A 15,585-nucleotide genomic window follows, 5' to 3' on the forward strand; every position below is an offset into this window, starting at 1 on the left:
AATGGAAAATCTACTTAAATATTTTCTGCCTGTGGCTAGTCATCTTTTCTGTCTTTTTCTTCCAATTAGAATTTGTCTAATTTGTCTGCTTTCACCTTCCAGCAACTGAATTTCTATTTGCACCTTTCTCTAGAGGTGTAAGCAACCTTTAGTACCTGCTCTTTTCTTTCTGTGAAGATACTTAGATACTTACCAATTCTCAGTCTCACTGTTAGATAAAGCAATATCATCATCTTACTTGTATTTATCACCCAGATAGACAATATACTTGTGTTTTGCAGTTTGTGTGCCTTATATTTTTTTTTCTTTTAAACAGAGTAGAACCAGAGGACTCGTACAACAGAATTAATTTACAACAAGTGTTCTATTGAAATACAGTGATTTTGACTAGATCACATCTGATGCCTAGCTGATCCCATAAATACTTTATGATTTCTATGCTAACACAGTAAAATACCCTTGTCTTTTTTTTCAGCATCTCTCTGATGCAGATGAAATATTATTAGCTGCTGTTGTGTTATGGGTACCAACTTTTCATGACATCAGAACAGCCACACAGATTACTCTGCTATTGTGACACTAGACAGCAGTGTTTATTGTTGCGTAGCTCAGTCTTCATGTTTGCCATGAGACCATTTGTATGAAGTGTTTTCATAAGAACAGAGTTGCAGCACCAGGAACTTTGTTCATCCCTTGTCATTCCATAATTACAGGTTGTAGGTGAGCATGGATATGCTGTCATCCATGGGTCATTATTCTGGTTACATGTACATGATAACAAAGGCAGGTAGTAGGTATTAGCAATTATCTCCTTGTTATAGTAGAGTAGATGCCACTTCACTATGATATGCTCAAGTGCTGTTTGCCTGTGCTAGATAGAGCCTATGGGAGTACCTTCACACCATGAGGGGTCATACTGACGGCCTGGATCAGGAAATCTTTGATACATAGAAAGAATTTGCAAACCCAGATCATTTGCTATTTGAACAAGCTATGCTAACTGTGAATCACACATATAACTGTTACACCTGGGAGCTGATACAACTATGTATATCTGCAAGAACTGTCCAGATGTACCCAGAAGTTGACTTTTCAATGATTGTTACCAAATAGGAAAAGTAGCAGAAACATATAATTATTTATATTAATTATATAATTATTATCATTTCAGGTTTTGAGTCCTGTCATAATTTTAAAGGAATTTGTATAAACCAGACTTGACTTAAGATTTTAAGGGGATTTTTTTTCAACTAATTGCAATACATAAGAACTTACATTAAGTGCTTCGCCTCGATCACCTTTCACACCTCTCAGTCCATTCAGTCCTGGGCGGCCCTGAAATAAGTAGAAATAGTGTAGCACGTGTCAGAAGCAAGCTCCTGTCTTTATTCCACTTGAGAGCATAATACATACTGGACGTCCTGGGAAACCAAGTTCTCCTTTAGGTCCAGTAGGTCCTATTGGTCCCTGGACAAAAAAGAAAATGTGATTATGGGGAATATATGGAACATATCTTTAACATATATTTCATTATTTAGAATAAAAGTAATAATTTTATATTTGTGTTAAAAATCAGTCTGTGATTGTCTGCAGGGAATGCACAGAACATCCTCTCTACTTGCTCTGCTGAGTGATCTCAGAAGCCGAGGCCTGCATATAACAGTCAACTTTGGCTTGGAAAAGACTGGTTATCTGAAATGAAGTCTGAATTCTCAGCCATTTGTAGGGTGTGCAATTCAAAACTGAGTCAACAAGTATCAAAGGAAAATTAAATGTATCAATCAGTAGAAAAAAGGTAGTTAGTAGTCTATGCTTTGGGCATCTCCTTTTTGTTTGCTTTGTTTTTCTAATTATTTTTGAATCAGGCCCTATGAGGATATGTCTGTGGATCAGCCAGAGAGTTCATATAGTGCCAGGTTTCTACATGCCTTTTGCCAGCTTGGGTATGTGGATCTATGGGACTGATAGTTGAAACAGAACAGATCCGTCTTTATACCAGAGTGACTGACCCATCAGGCCTCAGAAACTGATTAGAAGTGACTGCAAAAAGAAAGGGCAAGCAGGCTACCTGGGAAAAGTGGTCCAGGACTATGGATGATCTATGATTGGGCATTTGCAAGCATGCAACTTCCAGGCAGCCAGCAAGTGATCAACAAAAAGCAGTAAACCTGGGGATACCACAAACTCCCACCTGCTGTCAGCTTCCTGAAACTCAACAAATCCACGAGGGTCTAGGCAATCTCTTTACATATGTATCAACTTTTCTGGTTTCATTTCCTTACTTTCAGTCTGGTGAAATGCTGAGATACCCCTTCTTGCATTATCGGTTAAATAATCTCTCTCGATAGATCTCACACAGATACCACTTATAGGTGACAACTGACATGCTTAAACCTGAGAAATCACAGTACTTTCGGTGTGATTATTGTAACAGACTTTCTATTGTTACCTGCAAGGCGGTGGCTAACACAGACCTGTGCTGATGGAAGAAAGATGGTGGCTATTGCACTGCTTACCACAATTTCAGCACATCACTTTAATGGTAACAAGCATTTGTTGGCATTGTGCCTGCTACTTCAAAGGATAACGAGCAAACAATCAAAAACCAAGAGGAAATCCCCATCTTGCCACTCACTTGCTCTTGATTATTAAGGAAAGCAGAGACTAAGAAGGAAGCAAGCCTGTGGCAGAACTGAGTTTCCTTATTTACAGTCCAGTTGTGTTGCTATGTTCTCTCTCAGTTCAAGACACAGAGGGAGCATGGGCAGGTGAAGAGCTAGAAAGGTTGCAAGAAACAGCCTGGTGTTTATACTTGGATGATTTGCATACTCAGAGTTTTGTGTGTCATTTGATCAGCAGAATATTGACACAAGAATACTATTTACATTCAAATACCAGTCTCTTACCAATCCATTTTTTGAGTTAAACTAGCGCCGTATTGATAGAATTTTCAATTAAAAAACCTTTTATTTTGAAACTGTCAAGTGTTTGTCGTTGCCTTTACATAATATCATTTCATTGAAAAGTGATGTACATTAATGGAAAATTTATCTAATGATGATGAGATCATTTATCTTAACATCAAGCTGAAATTAATGGATTAATTGTTGTAATATTTATCATACCAAAACTGGAGACTGGATTAGAGATGACATTCAGAAATGGTTAACATGTGAACATACTGATTCATGACATCACCATTGTAAGCAGCATTTAAAGCTCACTGATGGCAGCTGAAACATTTTGAAGATGGTAGGACCTTTATTAAACTTCTATTTGATTTCCTGTTTGAAGGTAATTTCTGCCCATATGATCAAAGCTACTTGTGTCCACCAGATTGCTGGTGGACTCTGGGAGATGTGAGCTTCAATATTGTGCCCCCAAGCTTTCAGGATGATTCAACCCACCCTTCTGTGCCACCATATCCAGTAATGGGGGTTGAAAAAAAAGAAATCCAAATGTTACGGGTTATTTTTCTATTTCACTTTCCAGTATTTGAGCCTTTAAAGAACATGCAAATCTGAGCTTTACTGAGCAATGAAGATGATTAAGAACAGACTTTATTAGTTTAAATAAAGGAAAGTGTCTGGATCTCATGCTTTAACTGAGACTTTAAATAAACATCAGCAACGTGACAACTGACCGTGCTTTACTATTTCCTCTGTCAAAGTGCCAGCCCCCCCCGACAGATGTTAGCGACTCCCTGAGACAGAAGCCAGCAGTCACAGCTGGAAGTGAAAGAAGGAAGTGAGGAAGCCAGAGGAGACTGCCCACCAGAGAAGGAAACTTCATTTACAGCAGCAGAGAGTCGATTTGGGCAGACTGACACTGTGGTTCTTACTAAGGGCTCCTGTTCAGTAATGTGCAGCAGTCTGATTCACAGACAGCAACCAGCATAATCGAGCAGGTAAAAGATTCTCATTTCCCCTGTGGCAGGAGGTTGGATTCTGTCTGCCTCTTCTGCTTTTGCTATTAGCAGTCCTAACCTCCTGACTATTCCTAGATCTCATCTGCCAGACCTCTACTTCTGTGCAGCCCCTTGTGCTCCGAGCTCCTGTGATCCTCTCTTCTGTCCAGCCAAGGTCTCGAAAAGGAGGAGACCAATGAGTAAGGATTTTTTTTTTTTTTTTTTTAATTCTGGAAACATGTGTATGAGTTTGTTGTGTCCTAACAGCACAGAAGAACAATCAGAGTCCCCAGCTACCTCAAAGCTGCTCTTGGGCCAGAGTCTTACTTTGTGCAAAGTGGAACAGAACCATTGTAACAAAAACTTTGATTAAGTTATGCCACAGAGGCTCTGGCCCAATGCTCTGAAGTCTGTATTTTTTTTTGCTGCACACTACTCCCACTGAGTCTGGGATTTTTCCTATGGGACAGCACCCAAATGCATCAACCCCATTAGCAGTGATGATCAAACTAGAGTTCTGCACTAAGAAGAGGAACTGGCTGAGCAAAGTCTTGAGACGGGTTGTGTGCCAAATTCTCCTGCAGTGTAATCATTCACACCAGCGCTGGCAAGAACTTCCTCTGAATGGCCTTGTCTGCATGCTGAACTGTATGGAGCATCTCGTGGCAGTACAAAAGGAGATGTAAACACAGAGTTTGGGGCTGATAGAAAAAGGACATGTCCTGAAGGGACATAAGATGAGAGGCAATGAACACAAGCGAGAACATGAGAAATTCAAAATAATTATAAGGAAAAACATTTTTTACTCCAAAGGTTGCCAAATATTGGAATGTGCTGCCCAAAGAGTCTGTGGAATCTCTATTCTAAGAGGTGTGGAAGACTCGACTGGGCAAGTCCCTGAGCTAAATAGACCTGCTTTGGGCAGCTTGTGGACTAGATGATCTCTGACGTTCACTTCCATTCTAAATCATTCCATGATTCTATGTCAAGGTGAAAGGATAAACTCATCTTGCAGTCATACAAGGAGGAGCAAAGGAACTCCCCTTCTCCTAAGTTAGGCTAACCCCTTCAAGGTATTCTGATACACAGTAATTAAGAATGCAGTTACTCAGCACACCCAGTTAGTCCTTTTTAAAGACCACAGAAACTGATGACAAAATCTACACACCTTGGTGTGCAGAAATGACAACACCTACTAACATTCACTTAGGCACAACAGAGACCAAACTACATCAAAAGCAGAAGGAAACACTCAATATCCTTGATCTTTGGAATACTAGACCAGAAGAAATTAATTCCTGCTCTAACACTATGGAGTCTGGGCAACTGTTCTTATTTTATAACGAATTTCTTGTGCTCTCATACAACATTCTGTGTCCAGTCAAAAATATCAGGCCAAGTAACTGAAAGAAGGCCTTTGAATCCTGATTTCAGTGAGTGGTCTGATGCTACTGCCTGATTTGCAGCTTCCTCAGAATCCGAGGCAGTTGCAAATTATTGGCATTGACAGAAATTGAGCCTGGGTCGGTTGTTTTAATGTAAGTGATAGAAATAGAGAATAATTTAGATTGGAAGGGACCTTTAGAGATCATCTAGTCCAACCTCTTGCTCAAAGCAAGACAAACTTTCAAGTTAGACCATGCTGCTCAGCACATTGTTCCAGAATCCACCATCTCTTTGAACACCTATTTCTGTGTTTAACCACTTTTACTGAGAATTTTTTTCTTTATATCTAATTGGAATTTCCCTTGCTGGAACTGTGGTCATTGGCATTTTTCTTTTTCCTGTGCACCTCTGAGAAGAACCTCACTTTGTCTGTTCTATAATTCCCTTTCAGGCAGTGGCAGGGAGCAATTAGAACCCCTCTCACCCTTTTATTTGCAGGGCTAAACAAACCCAGTTCACTCAGAGTCATAAGTTATGTAAGTTTCTATCTCTGATGATATTTCACTGCCTGTTTAGATAGTAATGGATACATTTAAATTTTAATTCTGAATCAAGTCAGTAGTTTACAACACCACATATTTAACAACCACATTCTTTCCTGAAGGACATTGATCAACCTGGAGCACAAATATTCCTTACCATCCCTACTAAGAAGGAATGAAAAGCTAAACCAAACTACCTTTACATTTGCTATTATCTGTAAAACCAAAGCAAAATACAAAAAAAACCCAAAACACCACACCCATTCATCTTTGGAAATGTCTTACCATTGGTCCCACCGGTCCCACCACTCCAGCTTCACCCTGTTGAGGACAGACACACATAGAGTAATGACAAGGAGAACTGAAGTATCTAGCAGAGGTGGCTGGTAACAAGGCCACTAAACATTCTGGAGGAACACAACACAGTATTAGCTCACCTTCTCCCCTTTTCTTCCTAATAATTCAGTTAAAGGTCCATCAGCAGTAATGATAGCTCCTGGTTCTCCCTTTTCACCCTGCAATTATCAAAGTTATTTGATGGTGTTTACAAAGCAGTTCTCAATGAATCAGAAGTCAAAGCAACATTACTGTTTGGCTGTTTGAAGCATGCCAGATTAGTCATGCTGTGATATCAAATATAAAGTGATATCAAATGTAATGTGATATCAGTGTGAGTAGAGTGAAGCTTGATTCTGGGGGACAAAAGGTCTGATCTTTCTTGAAATGTAATAAAGGACACTAAAAATACCCTGCTCCTGTAAATCTCCCTGACATAAGTACTTATTTTTTAAAAAAGACTTTTAATTGCTCTCAATAGAGTGACTATGTGACATGCTGTGTTCACAAGAGATCTCTGCCCAAGGCAGACAGGCTATTGGTGTCTTCTTGTGTGCCATCAGCTTAGATACTGGACAGGAAATCCTGCTGGAAGTCTTGATATAACACGAAGTGTCCTGATTTTACTATCAGGAAAGCATAAATCGTTCCCACTATATACCTGTCATGATGCAGCCTCATTACCTTTAATGAAGGCCAATACCCAGCATTCAAATTATGACCTTCTGCCCACTTCTTTAAGGGGTAATTCCATTGAATAATGGCACCCCAACCATGAATTATCATTCTCCAGTGCCAGCACATGGTTCCCACTCTGGATCTTTCAGCTGTAACTTTCCTCCTCCTAGTTCAGGCAGCTCGGTACAGTAGCTTTCCCAGATCTCTAATGGAAGAAATCTGGCTTGAAACTAAATTGCACTGCTGATTAAAATGATAGTCCAGGTTATAGCACTTCCACTGAGCAGGAAGTGCTGTAACTCAGTTCCTCTTGCAGGTTCTTAAATTTTTGGAGTGTCCTTGAGGATACTATGGATACTTTGGGGTATCCCTACTGTTCGGCTTCACTGACTTTATCTTCTGTGAGTTTTATGGACCTGGGGTTGCAACAGGAGCATCTCATGGTCCATAAATAAAAATGCTCCTAGATGTCTGTGCAGCTTCATTGTGGTTCCCAGCTTCACCAGTCTTGAGCATAACCTGGTGTTCATGACTCAGAAACAGCCTCAGAAATATCCCTGTGTCATTGGTGGGTACAAAGCATAATGGCTTCAGAGGTTTGATTTCCTTCCAATGTGGACAACAGAAGCCAAAAAACACCCCCCCCCCCAACCCAAACCAAAAACCATCCAACAGGTTTTAAGGCTGAGCCTGATCATTTTATGCACTCTGTAAAAGAACAGGAATCCTTATGACAAAAAGGCACTACTATTTGTGGCCTGAGATGTCTCCTTCTGAGCAATAAAGATGCTGTTCATCTACAGTCCCATTTCAAACCATAACTAGCCGTTTCCAAGCCTTCCTATTACTTGTGAGAAAGTGAGGTCAGCTACTTACAAAGAATAAGCAGAAAGTGTTTTTGTTTTTCTTTTTGTTATCCCCAAGAATGTAGTAACTTAGATGTTCCTCTCCCCTGCTTCCTGCAGGTGGATGAGAAGGGGAAGAAAAACAGAACAGCTGCAGTATTTACAGAATAGCAGAGTCAGTCCCTAGTCACCTCTCATCAGTGCTACAAAATAAACAGTTTTGTGCAGAAATAAGAGAAAGGATCCTAAGGAGAGAGGTCCCCAAGTCTTATACTTTCTTTGGGAATGGAAAACTGCAGTTGTCTTCTGTAGGCAAAGCCCCCTCTGCCAAAGAGGAGGAAAAATTTAATCTTTTTTTAATCTGGCCTTTCCGTCAGGATCCCAGGCTGTCAGCATAGGCAATCAACTTGCAAGAAGTGGTCACCTCATGTTTAAAGTTTAAGCAGACTTACTCCGATAAGTGCATACTGCACTGCAGAATTTAAACACTGGGGCAGGAATGTTACCTCTCAGCAGGATTATATCAAGGTATTTTGTTTAGCAACCTTTCAATTTCCACTTAGTAAATTCTTCACTTAAACTTATTAACAACCCAATCCCTAGTAAAATTAGAATAGTTAAATTTTTAATGTCACTAAGTATTTGCCATCTAAGACATTTTGCAGCATTTACTTGTCGCTGGGTGTTTTCTCTTACCTGTTGTCCTTTAGGTCCTTGTGATCCAGGCAAACCAGTATCACCCTTTGGTCCCCGAGGGCCCTAAGCAAAAACAAGTACATAAATCCGTGGTGAGATCTGCTAAGAATATGGAGGTAGGCCATTTCACTAAATGCAATTTTAAATAACTGGAAAACTTGAACTTAATCACTCTGGTTACAATCTAAGAACTCTAACAAGACTAAATTTTTGTCTGAATTGAAATATTCCCTAAAACAAATATCATAGAGGGAGAATCTGTTAAAAAGAACAAAACAAAAAAGCCCCTGATGTTTATCATAATGTAGACGATACACACATTCACAAAGAGCAATATGCAGACATTAATGAGTGGAAACTCAGCCTAAAATTCTCTTATTTCGTCCCTAATCTATTCTCTCTCCATGATCATTCAGCCAGAGTGATTTTCAACAGAATTTCTGAAGCAATATTTTTAACACTACTTTAAATAAATATTTTATCTGAAATAGATGTTTGAAAATGAGATAATTTCTGCATCTGTTCTGTGGTGAAAGCATTCCACTCAGATCATGTTTTGTTTTACAATCCTCCATTGTATGTGCATTCAGAAGCATTTTGTTTACCCACCAAGAGCTAAATTCATGTCTACATAATTTCTACATTAGTGAAGAGATAACGAAAAGACCTGAGGTAAGAACAGGAATGGTATTTTCATGTCTGTAGAAATTCTGTAAGTGACAGAGAGACTAAGAATTCATTATATCACTTTCTAAAAGTTATCAGCCCTTTTAAAAATGAAAAGTATTTTTAAGGAGTTTTTTCTCCCCTTTATTTGGCTTCTTATGCAGTCCACAATACCTAGGACTTAGTAAACAACCGCATGTAGAATTTTGGGCAATTTGCCAGCATTTTGTCAACATAAGTTGTCAGCTTTCCCAGTTTTCTCCTTAGTTTTTCTCAGGCAATAGACAAAGGATCCTGAGACCATATGCATACATGTGAATGGTAAAACAATCATAACAAGGGAAAATAATTCTATCACATTATACAGAATATAAATATAATAGTATAAACAATACTATATGAAGTCGCAAGCATGGTGTGGCAGTCTGAACACAATAGGTAGGTAGCATAGTATAAGGCACCTATTGATAATATGGCTGTACAATGCTTCCATGGTGGCACTGGTATGTTATTACAAAAAATAATAAATGTTTCCTAAATGATAAAAAAAGGAGTACACCTCGTAGGACTTTACTGTACTCTGTAGTGGTGACACAAAAATCCTAAAGAATAATACAATTATGTATACATATGAAGATAACTTTTAGAAATCCATTTGTTCCATTTGCTTCTCCTAAATGGCATAGGTCTTTTCTTTAGGTAGTATTTTTTCATCAATTACATTTAGATTTAAACTACAGAACTGATCCTGAGATCAGCAGAAATACAAGATGTGCATATCACATTATACTTCCTTTCCGGCAGAGTTAATTTCTACCTTAGCTGTTGATTCCATAAAGACCTACAGTGTCCCATATGAAAATGTATTAGACTCTGTGTAAATTATGTACAATATATTTTTAAAAATATTAAACTATATTGAAAAATGCTTATTTATGTCCAAAGAACATAATACTTACAGGAAAACCTGGTAGACCTGGCTTGCCATCTGGCCCCTGCAAAATACAAAAACCCACCCCCTTACAAACACATATTACAGACTTGCAAAACAGAGTATGCATTTTCCATGTATTGCATAATTTATGAATATTAACTGATCTGGAACTGGATTAAAAACTTAATTTGGACAGTGGTAAAGTTGTGAACACTCCACAACGCCCTATGCTTCTAACTTTCCCTGGGATATTAGCGTTTACTTTCAAAAACTGAAGGGACAGAGATCCAGGAAAGGCTGAAGAAAGGTGACATTTTCTACATATAAAAGGCATACAACTATAATTCAACCTCCTTTGAATCTTTTCCAGAGTCCAGCACAGAGATGACAGTAGCCCTCCCACTTTTGCCATTTTGCTCCTGGTTGTTGGTGGACAGAAGATAGAGAGTGTAATAGGCTATGAATAGAAACATGGATTTGGGTTTGTAGTGGGTGTATTTAAGATTGCCCCACTGTGGAGATACCCTTTAGCTCTAGTTCAGAACCCCTGGATGTGCATTACCCGAGCCTCTATGAGACTGCACCTCTCTCCTGGCTAGGGTGAGCTCAGGGACCAAGGTTCAAAGACCTTTCCAACTGCAACTGCTCTTCGAGCTGCAGGACCTACTTCTTTCTGTTGGGACTGTAACTCTAAGAACTATTACAAACCAGTGCATCGCTGTTGGGCTCATGAGCCCACTCGTCTACGTTGGCTTGAGAACCTGTCTAAGGCCTGAGTGGCAAAGTACCTGCAGTAAGAGAGCTCACACAAGAGGGCCCATCCTATGCTGGCATTCTATTATGTCCAGGGATTAGGAGAACCAGGTCTTTAGGAAATGCACCAAAATACTCTTCCATGAAAGCTGTTTTACCATAAGCACAGCTGGATGAAGCCACAATAATATGATGTCATCCTACCATGTGACAAGTGGAAAAGAGGCATGCAAGGCTAACAGATAAAGGTTAAAAGCTGTTATTGGAACTAACGCCCTTCTTCCCAGTTCACCGACAGATTTAGTAAATATTTGTTTTGGGACACGTGTATTAATAAGATAGATGTTTTTTTCCAACATGGCTGTGTAGAGTGAAATTCTGCTATCAGGTACACGTTCTGGTCTACCATGTTTTATCAGGGATTGAATGTGAGGGAGACAACTGTGCTCACAAACATGAAAACAGGTAGAATAACAGTCCACAAATGAAATTAGCTGTGAAGTAATATGCTTTGTTTGGGGGACTTCTTTGCAACATTTGCAAAGTGCAATATGTTGTAGACTTTCAGGGAAGTTTGAATAGAGTTGACAGCCTGGGAAAGGTAGACTTCTCTTTGGATCTAGTCCTAGGAATCTGAAATCATTACCAAGAAACATTCAAAATTTCAAATATTTGACTAAACTATTTTGCAGCTATGCTCCTAGCTGCAAATCAGAAACTGAAATTTCACATCTGTTGTTCTCTCATGAAATTCCCAGCTTTTCATTCACAGCTATAATTGCTGTGAGACTAAACTCATACACAGAAGCCTAGCATTCCTAGTTGCAGTCTCAAGCAGAACTGAGTAAAATACTTTATCCCAACATTTCATGACTTGAAAAACAAGAATAGGAAAAAAAGGGAAGAAATGCTCTGTAAACCTATTTTTGCATCAGTTCCACATTTCTGTCATTCTAAGCATATAGTTCAGATTCAGAGCTAAGCCAATTCCATTCTTTCACACAAACATGTAAATACAATTAATTCACACAGAATTCACTTCTGCCCTGAAGTACTTCCACAGAGCTTAGTGATGAAGTTAGCAGGAACACAATTCTAAAGCATAGGAAACTCAGCTCTAGCTGATACTTAAAAGGAGACATTGAAGGTAGAGCAAATCTGAAGATTTTATACAGCAACATATACTCACTGGAGGCCCAAGCAGTCCTTTAATTCCAGTAAAGTTAAAAATTCCATCTGTATCATTGAGTAGTAACTAGAAGAGTGGTTAACGAACAGGTTATTTCAAATACCAAATTGATTATCTAGGGCACACATACATTTTTAGAAACATATAAACAGTTAAAGCACCCCTTTATAACTAAGGGGAGAAAAACACAAATAAGGCCACAGAAAAGGCTCTCTACTTCTATTTTTTGTTATATATCTGGAATAACAAAACTTAGCATTTGTTTTACACTTTTTATGTAAGGATCTCAGAGTGCTTCCAAAACTTTAATTAACTGACTCTCATTTTTAAATTGAAAACTATGACACCAAATGTTGCAGGCCGAAGTAAAGCTCAGTAAGATAAAGATCAAAATGAAGGTTTTATTGTCCAATATGTCACTGGCATTCTAAGATCAAGAATCTGTCTGACCACACTCATCCCGATATAGAGTTGAAGTTATAATTATACTCTGGACAGGTCTGCATTAAACCCTGCACTGCCATGCGGTGATTCCTAAGTCAGCTCTGATTATACCACTGTGCCTGCAATCAGTGAAACTAGCCTGGATCCCCAAAATAGTATAGTCACTTGGATGTGGAGCAGCACCTAAGCTAATCAGCTCCAAGTCTCACGAAGCCTGAACAGAGCAGCGTAATAGCAATGCTGTTATACTGCTTCCTATCCTGGAATTGGTGACCTCAGCATTAGCTCAGGCATTTCTGCATAATTTGATCACAGAATCAGAATAATGAAGGCGGACAGGGACCTTTGGACCTAAATTGGTCCAACCCCTTCATCAATCTAATTGGATCAGGTTGCTCAGGGACTTGTCTGGTTAAATCTTGAACACCTCTGAGGATGGAAATGCCACAATTGCTCTGGGCAAACAGTTCCAGTATTTGAGCTTTTTTAGGGAAAAAATTTTTGCTTATATCTAATTGGAATTTCACATGTTCCGATTTGTGTGTGTTACATCTTCTAATATTGCCATACACCAAGAAGAGGGTGCCTCCATCTTCTCTGTATCCGCTGACATAGACAGCAGCAAAGACTCTCCTTAGCCTTCTTTCCTCCAGGCTGAGCAGACCCAGGTCTCTCAGTGCTCTGGTCCCTTGACCATCTTGGCAGACCTGCATGGGGTTTGCTCCATTACATCAGTATCTTTCTGGGGATCTCACTGCTGGTCATGGCAGTCCAGAGGCAGTCTTAGGAGTGCCAGTCACAACTCTCTGTGTCCATCAATTAAGCCAATTTTCCACCTATTTATCATCTGCTTATCCACTTCATAGGTCATCAGTTTGGTGATAGTAATAGTATGGGAGACTGCATCAGAAGCCTTGCTAAGGTCAGGATGTATGACATCCAGTGCCTGTCCCTTGTCCACCGACAAGCAATCATTTTGGTCAGGAATGAATTGTCATTAGTAAGTCTATGTTGGCTGCTCCCAATCAGATTCTTGTCCTAATGTTATGATTAGGCTTTCATTTTGTTTTCATATAGCTACCTTTCTGGTTTCAGTAGATGTTCCCAGTACTATATCATATGGTCATACATTACAATTCAGGACAGACAATATGTAAGGGTTTTCTCCACATAAATGTGAAAAGAGATCCTTGGTCAGTCTTTGTCATTTGTTTGATTTCTTTTACTCCAACAGTCCCATTTACTGTGTGACAATTTAGCCTTGTTTTGGGTTCAGAAATATGTACTTGAATCTCCTTAGAGGCTTGAACTAGTCCACTTGTTTAGGAGACAAGCCATGCCACCCGTTTCACATAAGGTGCTCTGTGCAGCAGTATATTCCCATTCAATGTAATGAAAATCTTCTGAATTTCACAAGGTCAAGGCAGGGCATTGGTGCCAGGGATTCACTTAGCACATGAATAAGCATGTTGTCACTGAGGTATTGTGAAATCTGAACGCCTCTTCTGCCTGTAACCATGTGCAGATCAATGCTGTCAGATCACAACCTTTTGCAACATTTTTATGAATACAGCATACAGGAACTAAGCTGGAAGCTACCCCTGCTTTGAATACGAGGTTTGACCGTATGGATTCCAGATGTCACTTCCAATTATCTTATGAGTCTCTGAATACTATTTTTCTAATAAAAAGTGAAGGGATATGAAGGAGGACACAAAAGAAGACAGACCTGCTTGGTCACAGCACATATCCTATCCTATCCTATCCTATCCTATCCTATCCTATCCTATCCTATCCTACATCAGCTAAGCATGGCAGTGTATGGTCAACTTTCTCTACTTTGAGGTCATGTTGACATCATGCTTCACGCAGCTAAAGCCTGTTACTTTTACTGGGTGCTGCTACTTGCTCCCTGACCTCAAGTTCCATAAAAACCACTGGGAATTTGTCAAATAAAAGACAGTTTAAGTCCTGCAGATAGCACTCTGTCTCCCAGCCTGCATAAGCTCTCTGCTGCATTGCTGCAGACGTAGCACGATGCCGTTGGTCCCACTGTATTCCCAGCTTTACATGGCCCAGAAAGGGAACAGGACATGGGCTGTTACTTTAATGACAGTAATAAAAGAGTCCTGCTGCTGCAATTGTTCTGCTTTATCTACAGCTGGTGGCAGAAATCCAGGAGTCCTGGCTTTACACTGTCTTTTCAGTGTGGAATTACTCAGTATTCATTCTTTTTGGGCTCAATCCAAACTGCACTGAAGTCAGTGGAAAGAATCCCAAAGGCTTTGCTGAGCCTGGGATCAGGCACTTTGTATATTTCATAGAGTTTAGCTGCAAATGGAAATTGTGGTTGGGAGTCAGAAAACTGTACACAGCGCTGAAGACGGTACGAAAATAGAGGGTACAAGGATGATGATTAGAGAAAAAGATTGCACTCTTCACAACCTGCTCCAGGTATATATATTTACCTTCGTTTTTGGATGTGCAAGAAGCTTTAATAGCAACAATCCAGCAATGTACTTTTTAACACATCAAGTCAGTTCAGAAAGTGCTGACTACAAAGTAAGGACAATGTTGTTTTTCATATTTTCTTCACGGTTATGAAGAGGAAGAAACAGTAGTTTTTAACATGATTTTCTGGCTTGGGTTCTAAGTAAACCTTCAGCTCTGCATCCAAATGGCATGAATATGCCCTTATTAGAATTACAGAAAGAACATAGGAAACACAAAATCTTTTGACATTTGCTTTACACCCCCAACATTAACCTTTCTCCAAGCCTTTCATTCAGTTCTTGTCCCTATGAATATGGGGGAACTATGGATGAATAATGGCAGCAATAGATAATTGTTTAAAAGTCTTAAATTTAAATCCAATAAAATTTCTCTATTCAAAATTATTTCTGTACTGTATCCAACTGGAGTGATAAAATTGTAACAACAATTAATATTGTTTACTGGCTATCATGATTCCACGCATGAAAATCAGAGTATCGGAGATTATGCTCTAAAAGAGCAAAATAACCAATATAGGATGAGGAATATTGATTTTAACATGTTGGAATATTAAACTGCAGCAAACTGAGGTACATTGTTTTTTAAACAGGACAGTTCAGAGCAGACTTCCTGACTGACAGTAGGAGTCAACAGAGGAGGCAGAAAGGACTGTAAGCCGCTTGAGACCCATGCTGTTGGTAGATACTTCAGAAGCC

General features: G+C 39.3%; 1 protein-coding gene across 1 annotated transcript in view; it reads right to left on the reverse strand.

Annotated features, from left to right (window-relative positions):
• Positions 1-15,585, reverse strand: part of COL15A1 (collagen type XV alpha 1 chain) — a gene marked incomplete at its 5' end in the record, with an annotated part of 153,451 nt that overhangs the window by 27,207 nt on the left and 110,659 nt on the right. The window contains 7 exon segments of the mRNA XM_081996464.1: positions 1,276-1,335; positions 1,414-1,467; positions 6,121-6,156; positions 6,273-6,350; positions 8,391-8,453; positions 10,016-10,051; positions 11,933-11,998. Of these exon segments, the coding sequence (XP_081852590.1) occupies positions 1,276-1,335; positions 1,414-1,467; positions 6,121-6,156; positions 6,273-6,350; positions 8,391-8,453; positions 10,016-10,051; positions 11,933-11,998 (393 nt within the window).

This window comes from Phaethon aethereus, assembly GCF_964289735.1.
Source record: "Phaethon aethereus genome assembly, chromosome: 2".
In the NCBI taxonomy this organism is placed as follows: domain Eukaryota; kingdom Metazoa; phylum Chordata; class Aves; order Phaethontiformes; family Phaethontidae; genus Phaethon; species Phaethon aethereus.